General features: G+C 39.2%; 1 protein-coding gene across 1 annotated transcript in view; it reads left to right on the forward strand.

The window, feature by feature from the left end:
• PTPRD (protein tyrosine phosphatase receptor type D) overlaps positions 1-20,281 on the forward strand; it is a 510,657-nt gene that overhangs the window by 379,897 nt on the left and 110,479 nt on the right. Inside the window, exons 19-21 of the mRNA XM_063295062.1 lie at positions 14,045-14,254; positions 15,835-15,995; positions 20,062-20,174. Of these exons, the coding sequence (XP_063151132.1) occupies positions 14,045-14,254; positions 15,835-15,995; positions 20,062-20,174 (484 nt within the window). The remainder of the gene's footprint in view (positions 1-14,044; positions 14,255-15,834; positions 15,996-20,061; positions 20,175-20,281) is intronic.

Here is a 20,281-nt window from a genome sequence, read left to right on the forward strand (position 1 = left end):
ACATAAACTGTCTGATCTTTGTTGTCATTAATATTTTATTCCTTGCTGATTGTAAGGCATAATGTAGAAAGCAAAATGACTTGTCAGCAAAAGTATAATCACCATTGATATGAACTCTGATAAAGGTCTGGTTCATTAATGGAGTGTTTGCTGAATCAAATGCTAAATTGCAATTTGCTCTGCAGTTTAACATTTGACCTTCCTCATAGTCTCTTTACCTGTTTCAGCTATGCTGAAATGCTTCTAATTAGAAAGTGTATATATTATTTTTAAATTCTTGTTCCTTGCACTTCAGAATTAAACTTAAAGTAAAAGAAAAAAACACCTTCCACATTCTCAGAATGATAATAACTAAGTTGTTGAGCCAGAAGATGTATTTAGTCAATTTCTGTCATGCTTATTGTGAAATAATTAGTCAGTTACATTAGAATCTTCGAGTATTTTGACATTTTGAGATTATTAGATTTTGTAAAATTTTTCTCCTAAATGCATCTTACTTTAGAGAGAGATGGCGAATTTAAAAATAGCAGTCCTGTCTAGAGATACCCCAAGTAAGGATGGTATAATACTCACCTATACAGTAGTTGGAAATGGCCACAAAAAAATTATTCTTGAAATCACCTATTTTCAAAGAGGTGTGGAATCCTTTAATCTATATTACATTTTCACAAACTTTCACACTCTCAAAAATACAAATATGACATTATTTGGCAAATCACCTTCCATATATTTTTAATATATGCCCAGGGATGGATGTGTCTTTTCCTTATGATAAAATTTGTTCATTGGGTACATTTACATGCAAAGACAGTAGGGTCAGGGCCATAACTAGGGGGGTCAAGCGGGGCATGTGCCCCGGGCACCACGCTGGGGAGATGCCAAAATGAGCACTGGGGGCCGCCAAAATGGGCATGGAATCCATGTTTGCCCCGGGTGACACTGATCCTAGTTGTGGCCCTGAGTAGGGTAACTATCATAATGATATTTGTGTTGTTAGAATAGAGAATGCAAATTTATTCCTAGTAGGTTTTGCACTATCATTGTCGGAATGTCTGGAAGTAAAGGCTTATGGCATGTGAACATTTAACTACATTTACTTGGTCTCCAGTAGCCAAGGTATTCAGATAAGGAGATCTATGCGGCAACTGGTTGAATTTCATTGTGTATAAGACTGAGCAGAAACAGTGTTATTGTCCAAATGGAAGAAATTCTTTCCATTTTTAAGAAGACTAATTGGTCTTAAACTAGTATTCTTAGGTACTTGAAAAATAAATATTTTAGGTCTTGGATTTAATTGTCATGTTTCAGATGTGATGATTTTCTTCTTCGTCATTCAGTGACTGGGGTCTCCTGTACAACAAATTCAAACAGTATTTCCTGGGTTGTTGTTGGTTTCTTTTTAGGTTTTCTCAAATTGGTTCTCAATTGTTTATTGATCTTACTCATAGGATGAAGCATTTTGTATATCTAACCAACAAAGTTAACTTACCTGAGTTTTCAAAAATAATGTACTATATAATACAGTACATGGATGAGGGCTTTTTAAAGTTAAAAAATAATGATCTATGATGTTTATAAATTTAAATTTATTTGTTTATTTATTCCATTGGGTGCTACCCGACTTCAAATTGAGTCTGGACAGCTCACAACATAAAAAGCAAAATAACAAATATACAATTGGAATTTAATTTTTTTAAAAAACATGTATCGCATACCCAGCAAGGGGATCCAGTCACAAGCTGGAAGAAGAGCCAGGTCTTAAAGGCCCTCCAGAATACCATTTCATCCAGATTTCAGGATGAACCAGGCCCTATGCTATGTGGGGCTTTATAAGTCATAACCAGCACCTTGAATCATACTCAGAAGCAAACTGGCAAGCAGTGCAGGTTACAAAACAGGAGGGTCACACGAGCATACTGAGACTTGCCCATCACTGACCATATCACTGCATTCACTGGAACAGTTGAAACTTTCAAATGGTCTTCAAGGGCAGCCCCTTATAGAGTGTGTTGTAGTAATTGTACTATGAGGTGACTAGGGGATAAGTGACTGTCCGAAGGGCCTCTTGATCTAGGAAAGGGCACAACTGGTATGATGGCCTTCCTGGCCACAGCTACCACTTGCTCATTGAGCAAGAGCTGTGGGTCCAGAAAGACCCTCAAATTGCACACCACTCTTGAATGGGGAAGTATTACCCCATTCAAGGTCAGAGATGGAATACGTCCAGATCTAGATCATCCTAACATCCACAGCTATTTTGTGACAGGCCCTGAGTAGCCTCAGTCGACCAGCCTGGAGTCAAAAAATATAATTGGGTATTATCAGTGTACTGATGATACCACATTTCAAATCAGTGAACTACCTCACCCAGTGGTTTCATGTAGATGTTGAATAGGGGGGGACAGTGTCAAGGCCTCTGGCACCCTGCAAAGGAAGGGCCTAGGGAGCAGGCCCTCCCTCCCCAAAAAATATCTACTGATACCAGCCAAGGAAGAGAGCCACTGTAAAACAGTGCCTCCTGTTCCCAAACCTCGAAGCCAGCCCAGAAGGATACCGTGGTCAACAATATCGAAAGCCACCAGAAGATCAAGGAGCACAAGGATGGATGCACCACCTCCATTCTGGCTCCACCACAGGTCATTTACAAGCATGTCTCCATACTGAATCCTGGCATGAAATATGACTGAAACTGGTCTAGATAATCTGCTTCCTCCAGGGTTTTCATTAACTGCAATCCAACAAATCAACAACCCCCAGCTTACCTCCAGGACACACACTGAACAGAACAGTCCAAAGGGCCCTTGGCAGCCATGTCTCCACGGGCCAAATGTCAGAGGGGAGGGAGGACAGCAAAGAACAAAAGGCCATGCACGGTTATCTATCCAGGCTGTCACATCATCATAAGCATCCCACAATCCATGACACCAGCCTTCCAGCAACAATCACAATATGTGCATAGGCTCTCAATCGCCAGTCTTTGCTCATCCTGGCTGATCTGCTGAGCCTATAGGCCCTAGCCACACCATCAGCACCAGCATCAGCACACCACAGAGCACCTCTGGCCTCCAGAATCCAGTGTTGCTGAGGACTCCAAGGCTACCACAATCTCCCTGTTTAGTTGTATAGACTAAAGTCTGATCTCAGTCATGTAAGCTAGAGCTCTTTAGGGTAGTTTGCATATTGTAGAGACATCAATATAAGAGTGTTGGGAGAATGTAGAAATGTATTAAAATATTTGACAATATTTAAAATGCATTCAGAACTAGTGGATTTTACATTAGTACAGCTGCAGATAGTTCAGCCTTACTGACCTACTGATTGGAATGTAAATATTATTAAAATACTTCTAAAGAAGATGAACATTGATTTTTAAACCTGGCCAAAAGATGTAGCCTGAACATTTAGATGTTTTTTTTTCTTCTTGCCTTTCTTTGCACTGTGTATTATATTTACATAAAATACTATGTTGGGACACACATTTCCTTCTGTAATAAAAATACAGTTCACATTCATGGAACAGCATTTTCCTGCTTCGCAATTTCCTTCAGTGCCCTGAAGAGCCTTCCAAGGTCTAAACTTTGAGCTTTGACTTGCAGGAATAGTGTGGCCGTGGAAGCGGCATTTGGAAATATACACATTTTTGTGGTATTCTAGAAATTGGAAGCTAATGCAAGGTAGTGTATTATGCAAGGTTGTGTGCCTCATTAAAACAAATCTAAATTCATTCTTTGGTGTATCTGAAAAACTATATAAACTAGTCTTGTTTCAGGATGTTTGTACTGATATGTTAATCCAAGTGTGTGTGCATGTGTTTCTCAGTAAGATGGCCAGTGTCCTTTTTTCCTCTGAGAAAACATGATTCTCAGCAAAGCTTGCCAAATACTGCCCTTTTTCCTGTATGAGATCCTTTTCAACAAGATTTCAAAATGTTATTCCCCTCAATGTGAGGAGTTTCTCAATTTGCTGAATGTTCTGCATTCTGTGTGCATTTAGTGCCTTCAGTGCCTATATGAAAGAGAAAGGAGGATAGAAAGCTACGCTTTCCCCTGTGGTGGGTCTCTCTGCTAGTCACAGTGGGTATCAGCCACTATTGGTGTGTGATATATTGGCTGCATGAGAGCCATCTCCAGGAAGGTTGTGTGAGAGAAGGTGGGACAAAAAAGTTGATTTTAACAATGTTCACCAGATGTTTTTAAAACTAATGCCTTTTAATTGGCCATTGAAGACAATACTGTCCTCAAAGACATTCCATTAACAGGAGTATTGTTGCTGAAAAAATCTTCCCTTCCTATCCCTGCATCTACTGATAGGATTGTAATTAAGCTAGTAGAAACGGCATACTGAAGTTGGTGGTAGATGTTATCACCCCTGTTAATTTTCTTTAATCCAGATTTTCCATACTAGGGAGTCCGGGTTCCATAATACAGTAGAACTATTTTTTAATTATTATTCAGAATTGTCAGCACTATATTCATCTTAAATGGTTATCAATGAAAATGTGTCATTCAGTAATACATAATTATATTTTTCTACTCCCACATTATTTTAACCTGAAAAATTCCACTGACTGATTGACCTTCTCTAGAATAATCTGTCCCCAGACTGTCCTTCAGGTCTCCCAATGATGCACCCCACACCATTGTAATCAAGTCCATCTACCTTGTTGCTGGTTGCCCTCTTCTGCTCTTTCCTTCTACCTTTCCCAGCATTATGGATGTCTAAAGAGACCTGGGTCATTATGGATCTCTAAAGGGACCTGGGCCTTCACATAATGTTTCCAAAATACAATAAGTTGAGCCTGGTCATTTGTGCCTCAAGTGAGAATTCTGGATTGATTTGCTCCGTGATTCATTTTCCTTGGCTATCCATGGTATTTTCAGAAGTGTTCCCCAACAGTAAAGTATCAATAGTCATTCTATCCTGCTTCTTCAAAGTCCAGCTTTTGTTTCCAGAGTGTCACAGAGAATATCATTGCCTGCACAGATTTGATCTTGGTAGGTACAGACACATCATGGCATCTGAATATCTTTGCCAAGGTAGTCTATGGTGTATTTGTTGACTGATGATTTCTTTACTGTTGATAGCTAATCCTAAAAGGCAGGAGCTATCCACCTCTTCAGTGTCATTAGAAAGTTGGTTGCTGGGTCTGTTGTCATTACTTTGGTCTTCTTTATATTTAATCTTTGTCCCTTTTTTTCACTGTGATTTTTTAAAATTTCATTATAAGACCTTGCAGATCATTTGCACTTTTTAACTGAGTAGTTTCATCAGCGTAGTGCAGGTTATTGATATTTCCTCCTCCACTTTAGCCAGTTTGGTCTAGTGGTTAAGGCTCCAGGCTAGAGTCCAGGAGACTGTGAAAAGCTGCCTGGGTGACTTGGGGCCAGTCATTCTCTCTCAGCCCAACTCATCTCTCAGGGTTGTTGTGGGGAAAGAAGGAGGAGGAAGGAGTATTAAACATTGAGTTATTTATAAAAATAATAAAGGTGGGATAAAAAAACTAAAAAAAAAATTAAACCACACTCATCTTCCAATACAGTCTCCCTCAGTATATATTCGGTATATAGTTGAATAATTAACAAGAGAATATATAGCCTTGCCCCTCTCCTTCGCCAACCTGAAGCAGTCTGTTTCACCATGTTCTCTTCCAGGCTGTGGCTTCCTGTTCTGTGTATAGGTTTCTCATGAGGATAATGAGATGTTCAGGAAAATAAATTCCACTGCAAAATTCCATTGACCAATACACCAGTCATAACAAATTACAATATGATACTGCAAGGGCCTTGAATTTTCATACAATTAAGTTCTTTGCGAGACCTGGTTTCCTGCAGTGGTTAAGGCACCAGGCTAGAAACTGGGAGACCATGAGTTCTAGTCCTGCCTTAGGCACAAAGCCAGCTGGGTGACCTTGAGCCAGTCACTCTCTCTCAGCCCTAGGAAGGAGGCAATGGCAAACCACTTCTGAAAAACCTTGCCAAGAAAACTGCAGGGACTTGTCCAAGCAGTCTCCGAGAATCAGGCATGATTGAATGGATAAAAAAAAGTTCTTTGCACCTGTGCTACTGCTTCCCAGAACAAAATAGTTATTTTAATTATTGTTTATGTTGTGATGTGCTAATCTGTGTAAGACTTTGACAAAGACCATTTATTAATTCAGAAACATTTAGTAAGGATGGGATCTTCCCCATAGTTTTCCAGATATAATTAAAATGTAATATAGAATTCCTGGTAGAAGAAATACCTTATCTATTGCCTGAGAAACAACATTTTTTTTCTTTGGTTTGGTTTGGTCTGGTGTGATATCTGAATTGGAGCAAGCCATAAGGAATATGAAACTAAATAAAGCAGCAGGCATAGATGAAATAAGAACAGAGCAGATAAAACAGAGTGGCTTTTACAGTTGATGAATAATTGCATTGATGAGTTTAAGATCCCCAAAGAGTGGAGGCGGGCTAGAGTTGCCACTTTACTGAAACCTGGTAAAGATCCAGATGACCCGAAAAATTATCTACTGGTGTCACTCCTTTGCCATCTCTACAAGGTGTTAGAATGGATGATCCTTAACTGAATTGTGGATATTGATAGAAAAATCATGAAGGAACAAGCAGGTTTGCTGTGGCCAAATACTTAATCTTACGCAATACATTGAAGGCGGCTATGAACGAAAGATGATTACTGGAGTGGCTTTTATTGACTTAACTGCAGTGTATGATACCATTAATCATAGTATATTGCTACACAAGATAAATAGTCCCACTGGAGACAGTAGGCTTATTAGGGTTATTGGCAGTCTATTACAGAATCGGAGATTTCATGTGACTTTGAATGGAAAGAACAGTAGATGGAGGTTACAGAAGAATGGACTGCCACAAGGGAGCGTACTGTCCCTGATATTATATAATGTATATACAAATGATCAACCAGTTCCCAATAACACACAACTGTTTATCTACGCAGATGATACAGCAGTGGCTACACAAGGATCAAGTTTTGATGAGATAGCTGGAAGTCTCACTGTAGCACTTGAAAAATTAGGACAATATTACAGTACTAGTCATTTGAGGCCTAATCCAAGTAAGATCCAAGTGTGCACTTTCCATCTTCGAAATCAAGACGCTGGGGTTAAACAATTTTATATGGCAAGGGAGCCGATTACAGAATTGTCCTACACCGAAGTATCTCGGTGTGACACTTGATCCAACGCTTTCCTTTAAACAGCACTGCCTGAATATTAAGGCCAAGGTTAGGAAATTGACAAATTTCACATGGGGAGCCCGGCCATCCATGTTGCGAATATCAGCTTTGGCCTTGAGTGTCGCTGCGGCAGGGTACGCTGCTCCAACATAGAGTGCGTCTACACACACAAAACAAGTTGACATCACCATAAATGAAGCAGGACGAATAGTGAGAGAATGCCTTAAACCTACACCAGTTGAGAAAATGTACCCCTTTGTTGGTATTGCACCACCCAAGATTAGGAGAGAAGTAGCAGCAGAGGTTGAGGGAACAAAACAAAAGAATGATCCCCAGCACCCTCTGTATGGGTACGAGCCTCAAGCTGGTCGACTAAAATCTAGGAAGAATTTCATGGCAAAAACAAACACTCTTAAGGGCACACAAGAGGAAAACCAAATATGAAGATGGAGAAGAGAAATCAGTGACCAAGGAATGGTCCCAGAGGAGAATATGGCTAAGGGATTTGACCTCCCTTACGTTATCTGAAGGACTCTGAATAGGTTGAGGGTTGGAGTGCCTAAGTGTAAGACCAATATGCTCAAATGGGGATTGCTGATGGATAATAACACACTGTGTAAATGCGGAGAGATACAGAATTCGGCCCACCTGCTGACCGGCCAATTATTACAAATAGCGTGCACTGAAAATGACTTGTTTTTGGCCAATGACAAAGCCAAGAAGGTGGCGCCATATAGGCAGCTTAAGGTTTGACCTGGATACGAAAGAAGAACTTTTTTTTTTCTGATAGATAGTTGAAGCCCTTTCAGAATTGCTTTCAAGAAAACTACCGAGAATCTTTATGAAGATTCTTCTGTTTTGAATTATTGTCTTATAAGAGAGCAGCTGGTAGGATAATACTATGGGCATGGTATTCTTCTACAAACAAGAATGCTGTGATCAGTGTTGGAGTTCTAGGTGTCCAGAAGTGATCAGTTCAAACTCAACACTAAAGTCATTGAAAACCTATTTTCTGCATGCAGCTCTGCGCTGATCTGGTCCCATATGCACTGGCAGATGTTGCGCTTTTTTCATACCTGATTTGTGGCTTTGGGAAAGAGAGGGCAATAAAACACAATGCTCGCAACAGCTTGTCCAGTGCAGATGGGCTTAGTATTATTGAAAACGTACCTAAAAGTTTTCTCTTCCTTTTTTTTTTCTTGTTCCAATTTTAGCTTTATTTCCAACGTTCTGGTCATTATTTTTTCTTTTAATTTTTATCACACACAATAGCATTTTCATTTAAAGTAGTAGCAGTAATTAACAAAAGTAAACCTTTCAGCAGTTCAGAGGCTGTTCTTAATTAATCATCCTGCAGCAATCAACAGGAAAAAGTAACAGGCTCCAAACAGGAAACATTTATTCACATTAAAAAGGACTTTTGCTGAATATAACTTATTTCTGAGTAAAAACATAAGAATGAAAGTAAAATGCACTTTGTCCTAATTTTTTTGTGGATATACCCATCTCTTAACTCTCAAAACTATATTCAAACTCAGAATTTTATAATTGTCCTAACTGAAAAATGGTACATACTGTGTATTAGGAAAACTTATCGCTTTTTTATATCGCTATGAAAGAGTGATCATTATAGGAAAGCTTCTGTATGTGTATTAAAATACATTAGAAATTTTGTGCAATTTCTGGCCACTGATGTACAGTAGGAACACAGTGAAATTAAAATAGCCAGGGAAAATAGGAAACCAAGAAAAAATTGAATTGCCTCCCTGCTGTAGCAAGAGATTATGGCATCAACATCTGTATACCTGTCTTGCTCTCTGAAACTGAGCCCCGTCTTAAGGGCCCAAACTGAGGGCAGCATATCTCTACCCAAATCCCTACCAGCAGGAGTGGTCTCTGCCTTCCCTAAGGCCACCCCCCCCCCATCGAATAGAGGGGAAGAGATGCCCTGGCCCCTGAGTCTGAACAGTAGAAGGATAGAGGATTTGGGTCAAACATATAAGATGACAATCACTTCAAGAGTGCCTACTTCAACTGCCATCTTGTAACATTGCAGGCTGGTTTGCTAAATCCACAAATCCGGACTTTTATCATTTTCTTCAAGAACTTGACATTCTGATGTTGCAGGAGACATGGATACTTGACAAATTTGACACTAATAATTTCTATACTTGTTTTAATATGGCCTTGCCAAACTGAAGAGGGATTAGGGCTAAGGGAAGCCTGGTTCTTCTTTTTCTCAACCAAACTCCCAATTAATGTAGTACAACTTCCCTTTTATGATGAGTGGGTAGTACCTGAACTTGTAAACTTTAAGCAATATGCAATGTTATGTATCAATATGTATTTATCCCCCTTACACCTATATAGACAGATTATAAAACTTTTGAGTGAGTTGAATGGATATAATGCTTATTGTACATACCAATACCTGGAGGCCCATATATTAATTGAAGGAGGCTCTAACACCCCATATAGGCATTTTCATCGGTGGCCTGATGATCAGACTGCACTAGTCCTTCCACTAATTTCCAGGGTTTCCCAGGACTCTGTGTGTAATTTAGCAGGCCTGTACTTGGCCCAAATGACCTATAAACACAATCTCGGTATTTTAAATGGTGCTGTTCATTGAGATCTTTCTGGACAATGTACATTTTGGTCAGGCTCCAAACTCTCAACAGTCAATTTGGTCATAATCTCTCATAGTCTGTCCTCAGAATTAACCATTCTGAAATATTACCAAGAATGAAAAGTGACCACTTCTTATTTTTAGTTGTTTTTTCCAGGGCATTGCCCTGTCAAATCTTCCAAGACTTCTTCCCTTAGCTAGTGCTGATGCTGGTTTCAATGGAACAGGCATCTGAGTTGTGAAATTATCAGCTATCTTGGTTCAGAAAAATGCAAGAGCTTAAAATGATGAAAAGTCATCATCATGCCCATCTTTATAAAAGGTGATAGGCACTCCCAACAAAGTATACACCTATAAGTCTTCTAAATATAATCAGGAAATTGTACACAGAGCATCTATGCATGAAGCTGTGCAATTGGCTAGAACAAGGTAACATCCTGGAGGATGAGCAGGTAGGCTTTAGGGAAGAGTGATCAACTGTAGACTACTGTCTCTTTCTCCAACATCTAGCTTTTAAGTACACCTGTAATTCTCACGCACAATTGTATGTAGCTTTCATAGGCATTAAGGAGGACATTGGTACCATTTCAAGATCCTGGTTATGGGACAAACTCCAACAATCTATCATGGATAGGTGCTTGCATGAGCAAACGAGAGTTGGCATTTGGCATAGCACTAGTGGGCAGCTAACCAACCAATAACAGCATGAGACAGGGTTGTATTTTAGCTCCATAGTTATTTAACATCTCTAATTAAATGAGGTTGAGATCCACACACTCCCAAAATAAGGGATAAACCTCTCTATTCTATATGCTATATGCTATATGCTATGCTATGCTATGCTATGCAGAAGATGCAGCGATCCCTTCTTTTACCCAAGGTGGATTTAGAAAGTCCTTTAGTGTACTTAGTCAGGTTGAAAGGCAGCTTATCATAAATTACCAAATAATCAAATTCTATTTTGATTGGTGTAAGTTATGTTTATAAATTGTTTCCCAAGTTCTCATATTGTCCTGTTCAGACTATGAGACAGACAGGCAGGATTACTTAAAACTCTTTTATTACAATCAACTATTTACAATAATGAAGTCTTCAATAAGTAGCAACACTATCAATCAGGTCCACCCAGGCAGAGGAGGAAAACTAGGCAAGACTGCAGGATCAGGATCCAATGAAGACTGAGGCAACACAGCTAGGCAGAACTCGGTTAGACCCCTCAATGAAGCAGCAAGACCCAGAGAGGTAAATGCGCGTGGCAAGAAGGAGACTGGAGATGCTGGGCTCAATCTTGGCACGGAGGCTCGGCAAGGCTTGACTGGATCTGCAAGGCAGGACTTGGTACTGGAGGTGATACGGGACTCAACCGAAGCAGCAAGGCAAGAGGTGGAACTCGGAGTGATACTAGACTGGACCAGAGCAATGAGGCAAGGGTTGGATCTGAAAACAAGGCAGGACTTGACTGGAACGGAAGAACGAGGCAAGGAACTGGACTTGGAGCTAGGCTGGACTGGAACGGCAAGACTGGACTTGGAAGTGAAGGCAAAACTGGATGTGACTGAGATGGCAAGACTAGACTGGAAACTGGAAGCAAGGCTGGGCTGGACCGGAATTGCAAGACAAGACCTGGAGCTGGAACTCTGGCTGGACTTGACTGGATCTGCACAACGATGCTTGATGGTGAAAGCAGGATCGCACTTGGCGAAACAACGAGCTAAGCTGAGATCTTCTGGACCGGCAAGGCTGGACTCTATTGGAGCAACTTGTGAAGGAGGCAGTCCCACAACATTAGAAGAAGCTGGCTCTGATTCTACAATGGCTACAGACGAGGCTTCTGACTCCAGTAAGGACTCATCCACGGAAACGAGCTCAAAGGATCGGTTGTCTCCGGCAGCTTGCTCAACATACGCTTTCTTTTTAACACCTTCCTTTCCACGCCTTTTCTGCAGCCATTCGGGCTGCCTTCTGATTCACGTGCTTCTCAGCCCTCCGGTCTCGTGCACTGATTGGAGGTTTCAAATCCTCCTCTGGATTTTGCCCAATCAGCGCTTGCTCTTCCTCCCATTCTGCTGAGTCATTGTGGGTATCTGTTTCCCTGATTCCTACCGGATAAGTTTTGTTTTCTTCAGGATAAGTTTCATTTTCGGAGTCTGATTCAGACTTAAACCTCACACATACTAACTTTTGCCATAGCTGAAATTTGGAATCCCAATCTTCTACATCAAAAGCAGCCTTCTCCAACTCAGCAACCTCCCAATGTGTTGGGGTTACAACCCCCACAACGTCTTAACCAACATAGTTGCAGAATATTGGTGTAAGACAAAACTGTAGCTAGCCTCCTGTCTGTCTTGGTAAAGGAGCCAGTTGTTGAACTGACGATTGACAATTCATTCTTAATTTTTAAATAAATCATTAATCGGGCTATACTTGGCATTATGTGCTCATGCTGTTCACATGGGATCTGCAAATACTGCAGCAAGCCACATCAGTTAGGCCTGGCTTTCATTTGAAACAAACAGCAAATTATCCTGCTAGTTTCAGTTTATTGAAAGTCTGTCTTGAAAGTGGTCTTTGCTTTCAAGAAGTTGCCTTTAGAATTGTGATGTAAGACAAGTGCAAACATTAGAAGTGGCAGAACTGCTCTAGGAGTGCTTTCGGGATAGTGTATTTATAAAGAAACTGATCATTCCATCTGATGGAAATGCTTTGAAGTGTCACAGGCTGGTGCTCTGTTTGTATCCCACAAGCAACAAAGGCCCCGTTTTCAGTTCTGAAGCACTGCAGCATAACCTGTGTTACCGTCTCTGCTACTCTTCTGGTTGTTTGCTTATTTTGCATATGAGATCTAAATATTTCACTTCTTATTTTGTTCACATATATGTTTATTGATTAGTCTAATGACCATATCGAATAAAATGAGGTAAAATAATTCAGCGTATTGGGATATAAAAAATATTCAATGAAATGATCAGGTAAGATCATCCCCTTGGCAATTGACCCAAGTCTGATCGAGATAGGAAGCTTTCAATTTAATGGCTTTAGCTATAAACTTGGCAGTCTTTCTTACTGTCCATGTGCTTGTACCTTGGAGGAAGTAAGATAGCTAATTGATGGGGTCCCAATGGGCTATCCTGTCAATTAGTGACTAAATGCTGTGCTCTGGCTGAAGTATACAGTTGGCAGTCAAAGAGGATATGCTGATTAAAACTACATTTTTTAAATTTTAAATAGTTAACTTTTAAAAACAAAAGCAAAAAATGTAATACATTTATGTATTACATTTTGTGTAAGTGTGTTTTTAAAGAAAATTAACTGCTTAAAAACAATACGTAGTTTTGTAGTCAGCAATCTATGTCCAGAGCCAGGTTTCACTTTCTGAAGTCAGGAAGTCATAAGACTGGGGTCATGATGATGATTGGGCAAACTACAGATTGAGATCCTTTGGTTTTGCAGCAATCCCATCCTTTTTCCATATCCCCAAACCGGCTAATTAGCTTATTCCCTGCTACTGCACACAGTGAAAGAGACTTTATTAAATAAACAGGCCAACATCTGCTTCCGTAGACAATGCTCTATCACAGCTGTTTGTCAATTTTCATTTCTTCCCTGATGGTCTGATAAGCTTGGGATTGTTATGCCACTCCTGTTTTAAGTGTGGTTTACTACTGTTTGGGAAATTCACAATGAATTAATGTTAGAATGGACAGTAGATGTACCTTATTACTATTTTGCCCCAAATCTGTTACCAAGAACTATTAATGTGATGAAAGGAATGTAATGCTGTGTGGCCTCTTATTTGAGAGAAATGAATCACATATTCATCAAATACATCAATCATTCAGCTTTTTTAAAAAGCTGCTTAATAGTTTGTTCCTAGAATGGATCACAATGTTCAGTACTAAAACCTGTTGCAATTTGTATCTGACATGGCTTTTTAAGAAGGCATAATATTCATTTAGATTTCTATAGATGTTTACTGAAAAATAAATCTATTGAATGCAATGAGGCATAGTCCTAGGTAAATGTGTATAGGATTATAGTAGAAATATAAATAAGATTATGATCTAGTTTCTGTTTTAAAAACCCATAGTTCTTAACACTAGACTCATTTTTTATCAGCCTGTCAGTTTTACTTTAATTTTCTTTACAGTTATCTTTCCATTTTTCTGCTTCTCTCTCTCTTTCTCTCTCTCTCTTTTTTTTTTTCCTTTTCACACCCTAAAGCTACTGAAAGAGATAGCACGAAAACGCAGAAGCATTCGTTTGGGAAGAGAAGCAGATTTAAAGCCATATATTGCAGCACACTTTGACGTTCTTCCTACTGAGTTCACCCTGGGGGATAAGAAACAGTATGGTGGTTTTGAGAACAAGCAGCTCCAAAATGGCCAAGAATATGTTGTCTTTATTTTAGCAGTTATGGAACACTCAGAATCAGTAAGTTGGCTGCAGGTTTGTTTTTTTTCCCCTAAATGTACTATTGAAAGGCTCTGTAGCTTATCTCTGCACAGTTCATGCTTCGATCATGTTCTGTAAGAATAGTTATATGCCAAGAAATGGTTGCATATTTTGAATGCCTTAAGTTACAAGAATACTCTCTATATGCATTTTAAAGAACCTGAACGTACTTATTTATTTTATCAAATTTATATGGCTGGCAATCTCACACAAGGTGACTCTGGGTGGCGTACAACAAAAACAACTATTCAAATTGAATATAAAAACCAATTAAAACAAGTAATCAACATAAATAAAATGAAGATTGTGAGAGGGTTAATTAAGATGTCGTATGTGGTGCAACCAACATGTGGGTGCTCTGCTGTCAGGGGATCCCCAGGCCTGATGAAAAAACCAAACTTTGAGGGCTTTCCCAAAGCCATAAGGGTGGGCTGACCTCACCAGTTAGAGATACAGATAAGTTCAACACACAATGGAGCAGCAAGAGTGCACAACTCCACTCTGTTTCTGCCTCTATTTACCTTCTTACATTGATATGGTATCTTGACTATGATGTTTGTGTGTTTATTCTAGCTATATGGTATGGCATTCACATGTACACATACAGTACGGCCCCAAATTCAAGGGGTATTATACAGAGTAATGATTGAGTACACCACATGTTAAAGACATTGGCATGGAAAATAATTATGAGTTTAAGTCTCAGTATTTCCATTTCTCAGAGTAGACAGGTGGTCTCATCATTTTAATCATTATTGTATATTTTCTGCTTTGCTTCTTGAAATCTCTGCTGTATTACTGAGGCATGAATTTTACATCTTATCCTTCCTTTAAAACAAGATATGTCCTGTCTCAAGACATATTGTCCAGACAGTGTTGCTCTTTGCAAAACATCTTTGGAAAACAGGAACTAATCAAGGACATGCACCACTAACTTCTTTAATTACAGTATTTTGCTACTGACCAACAGTGAAATGTAACAGAGTTAGAAAATATTGTAACAAAAAGTAGAATTCCTAAGGTGATTTAAATAACTAATTGTACTGTCATGCTATTCATCTCTTTCATATGCCTGTTATATGCTTGAGTTATTTTAACTTTATGTAATATATTTTAAAAAATAATTAAACAGGAAGGGAAAGAGGATTGTGGGAAAGAATAGCAGCAGACATTAACATTTCAATTTACAAGTTACATGGTATTTTTCTAATTGGTTGTTAACCTGTCATGTGTATTTACTGGGCTGGCTCTGTTAAATTTAATTAATTTTATTTAAAGTCTTTCTGTAGGCTTAGTAGTTTTTTCCCAGGTGGATTGTTAATTGCAAAAGTCTTCCTAGTTTAATATGCTTCTACAATTGTAGTTGAATTTGGTAATGATCATCTCAGGTATCCCTTTTCTATTTTTATCTGAAAAGTGTTGCCAAGCTAAATCTTTAACCGTGAGAAGGAAACAAAATGCATTTACGTCTAGTTCTAAATCACACAAAACACATATGCAATAGAGTATCTCTCATATTCACTACACTGTTATTAAGTAAGAATCTTCTTCCCCTCCAGACCATGTATGCAACCAGCCCATATTCTGAAACAGTTGTGTCCGTGGATCTTAATCCGCAGCCAATTACGGAAGAGGAAGAAGGCTTGATTTGGGTTGTAGGACCAGTCCTTGCAGTTGTATTTATCATCTGTATTGTTATAGCTATTCTACTATATAAAAGGTAAGTTTACAAAATAGTTTACAAAGAAGGGCAGGCTTTAAATCGGTTAATTGTGTTGAAAATATTTTGAGATTTAAAAAAAAAAATCCTTACCTAAAGGTCTCCTTTCGACATTGAATAAAAGCAATGTTTCATTCTTAACACATGAAGTCATCACCCAGGCTAGAAGTCTCTTCTAGATTTCTGTAAAAAATCCAAACAGGAGCCATAATTTCCTCAGACAGAATGCAACATCATTGCCAGGGTAATATTTTAGGTTTTGCAATTTATGCTTTCCCTTGCCTTATTTTAGTTTCATCTCTTACTAGATGAAACTGCTTACCATCCATGCTATTTGTTCTTTTTGACATTACCATTTGTGGCTATATAAATTAGTTCCATATTCGAGAACTGGCTGGGGAAAAAAATCACATTTTGAACCAGGGAAAACAACATATTCTTAAGATAAAAAGTAGAGTGTATTTGATTTTTATAAGAGGCAAAATGAGAAAGGAGGAGAAATAGGATAGACCATTGCTTTGGTTTCTTTAGTCCGAAGAGATTTTTCTCATTTTTTCCTACAAGTAGAGAATGTTACATAAAATTCAGTGTTACTGACTACTAGATCTACACCCTAATTGTGAAAGAGCATTTTCTGTCATGGTAACTTACTTTGCCATTGGCCAACTAACATTCAACTTTTTTCTCTTTTTTTCTGCCGCTTAATAATGGAGCAGTAAACCTGACAGGTGAGATAATTTTTTTTAAAAAACTTGTTTTCCGTTTTCTCAGAAAAGGGGAAATGAGAAAACAGTTTAAAAAATAGCTTGTTTGAGTTTCCAAAGAGAATATTTGTCAGTCTAAACCAGGGATTCTCAACCAGGATTCTTTGGAACCCTAGGGTTCCATGAGAGGTCACTGGGGGTTCCCTGGAAGATCACAATTTATTTAAAAAATTATTTCAAATTCGGGCAACTTCACATTAAAGAGATAGATTTCATTCTTTAGTTTAAGTACACTGTTCATGCATATATACAGGCCTACACATGAAATTTTGTAATTTCTGGCCTATATTTGAGTCTGAATGTGCTGGGGTTCCCCGAGGCCTGACAAATATTTTAAAGGTTCCTGCAGGGTAAAAAGGTTGAGAAAAGCTGGTCTAAATGAACCCAAACAAATGTATTGTTTGGAAAGGAAGGCCGACCTGAAATTTAAGACAATCTTCCCCCCAAAGGAAGATGAAACATAAAAAACAATAAAGGCAACTAAAAAATCCTGTTCAGTGTCCAGATACCCATTTGGTCAATTTAAGATTCAAACTAAAACCAATCCTGGAAACCTCTCTGCTGTGGTAAATATGTGCATGTAACATATTAGTACATGTTTATATGTATTCATATATTTGTTTGTAAGCCTTTTAGAAGTCACACTCAAAAAAAGAGAGGGCCAAGACAAGACAAGAGAAGACAAACTTACAGGGATTGAATTAATAGCTACTGATTAAAATGAAATGGCCTGTAAAAGTCAGGTATTCCATTTACTGTATAAAATAAAATTAATTGATGTCCCCTACTATATCATCTGTTCCCTCACATACACATTCATTCAGGCACAGAATACACAAACTCTTGCTCCTGTCCCTCCACCAGAAACAGCAAAATGGAACAAGAAAAAAAATAGAAATAAGATAGATGCAGGGATAATGGAAATGAAAAGGAAGAAGCAAATAAAAAGTATATATGGAGATTAAAAGAATGAACAGGGAAAGAAGCTATGTTTAGTATTGAAATTCACCAGGTACACAGCAGAAATGAGCCATCTCCTCCTCTGCCAGTTGCCTGGGCACACCTATCATATTCTCAAAGGTATCCCTCAATAACAACATCAGAAGACATTTGAACTTCCTATACATTCACTTTTTCAACCCCATCTTCAGAAAAAAGATTACCTCCCCCAGTTCACAAGTAATTGTGAACTCACCTACAGGGCCATGCAGAGGAGTTTGGGGAGCATCTGCAGGACAAAATTTCTTGGATCCACTCTACGTTACACTCCAAGCTTGACACATGGTCTGTGGAGATACCAAGGGAGCGTACTTACCATGTTATCTGGGAACAGTTTGGTCCTGTTGGACCTGAGGAAGTGGACAGGATCCTCAGGACAGTAAATCCACTTGTCAGCTAGACTCATGTCCCTCCTGGATGGTCAAGGCAGCTCAGGAGGTGACGTGTGGTTGGGTCCAGGCGATGGTCAATACATCCTTGAGGGAGGGGGTGTTCCTAACTGCCTTTAAGGAGGGGCTGGTACAACCCCTCCTCAAGAAACCATCACTGGACCCTACTGTACTGGATAATTTTCGTCCAGTCTCCCACCTCCCCTTTCTGGGGAAGGTGGTTGAGAAAGTGGTGGCATTACAGCTCCAGAGGGTTCTGGAGGAAACGGATTATCTAGACCCCTTTCAGTCAGGTTTCAGGCCCGGATATGGGACAGAAACAGCATTGGTCGCACTTATGGATGATTTTTGGCAGGAGTGGGATGGGGGTAGTGCATCCATCCGTGCTCTACTTGACCTCTCAGCAGCTTTCGATACCATCAACCATGGTATCCTTTTGGGTTGGCTCAGGGAGTTGGGGGTGGGCGGCGTTCTGCACTGGTTCACCTCCTTCCTCCAGGGCCAGTCCCAATCAGTGGTGATAGGGAGTGAGAGATCCGACCCTCGACCCCTCCTTTGTGGGGTGCCGCAGGGTTCGGTTCTCTCTCCTATTTAACATCTACATGAAATCGCTGGGTGAGATCACCCGTCACCATGGGATGAGGTATCATCAGTATGCTAACGAAACTCAATTGTATATCTCCATCCTGAGTGAAGTAAGTGATGCTGTGACCACCCTCTCTGAGTGTCTGGGGGCTGTGGGGGTCTGGATGGGGAACAACAGGCTTCGGCTGAACCCTGGTAAGATGGAGTGGCTGTGGGTTAAGGGCTCTGCCATATCCAGGACTTGGTCATCTTTGGTTCTGGATGGGGTTTCACTGCCCCATTCAGACCCGGTGCGTAGCTTGGGGATCCTTGTGGACTCACGGCTTCTGCTCAAAGAGCAGGTGGCAGCCGTGGCCAGAAGGGCCTTTGCACAGCTGCGTGTTGTGCACCAGTTATGCCCTTTCCTGGATTGGGAGGCCCTTCGGACAGTCACTCATGCCCTTGTTATCTATATTTTATATTGGAATTTTATTGTATAGTTATTGTTTTATGCTGTAAACCACCCAGAGTCCCTCCGTTTGGAGGAGATGGGCAGTGACAAATTTGATAAATAAATAAATATAAATAAATTTCCTGAAGGAAAACCTTTATCTCACTATCAGGTAAATATTGTATAAGAAGTCAACTTACCTTAAAGTAACATTCAGCACTGAGCTTGTTTATAAAATAAATGTTCAATCTTACACATTCACCTGTTTTTTGTTTTTTGTTTTGGTATTTCTAATGCTAACATAAAATCAGTTTGCATCATGTTAAATAAAATGGTACAATTCAGAAAATGGAGCTACAAGGGAATTAGCCAATAGTTGAACACCAACCAAAATTTGTTTAGTTTTGTATTTAGAACTCTTAAAAAGGAGATTCTTTTCTTACAAATAGCTTTAGGAAAGCCCCAAATTAAAGGTTCTACAAGGCTTGGGATTGCAGTAATCACTGAGTTCATTCCAGAGAAGGTTGAACATGCACAAATCATTGAAATCAGTGCAATTTTAGCATTTAATGGTAGTCTGATTGTTCTTAATTTTACCAGTATTCAGGCATGTTTCATTATCTTTTGATTGTCCTAGCTTCACCAAGCAAATCTAAATACATATAATGTGTTTCATAAAAGGATATTCTGTTAAGATAATTGCTTAGTTTTCATTGATTCTACAGAATTTGATGTCTCTCTTGATCTTTTAAAATCTTGAGTTGTATATCAAAAAGAATATATTAGCAAACATATTTGTGGGTTGCTAGTGTTGCTTTGGCTAGGAGCAGTCATATAAAAATAAATAAATAAAGTCTTGATTAATTATCTTAATGATTGTATTCACTTTGTCTATGTAGGAAAAGGGCGGACACGGACTCTAGAAAGAACAGTATCCCCAACAGTAAAGAAGTTCCTTCACATCATCCCACAGATCCCGTAGAGCTACGACGCCTTAATTTTCAAACTCCAGGTAACTTGCAAATACTCTATTTTAACTAAGTAAACAAAATATCACCATAGGTAATTTGGGTGTTCTATAGTTCAGGGGTAAAATACTGTATGAAGAAAAATAATTTA

This window comes from Candoia aspera, chromosome 2, assembly GCF_035149785.1.
Source record: "Candoia aspera isolate rCanAsp1 chromosome 2, rCanAsp1.hap2, whole genome shotgun sequence".
Lineage (NCBI taxonomy): Eukaryota > Metazoa > Chordata > Lepidosauria > Squamata > Boidae > Candoia > Candoia aspera.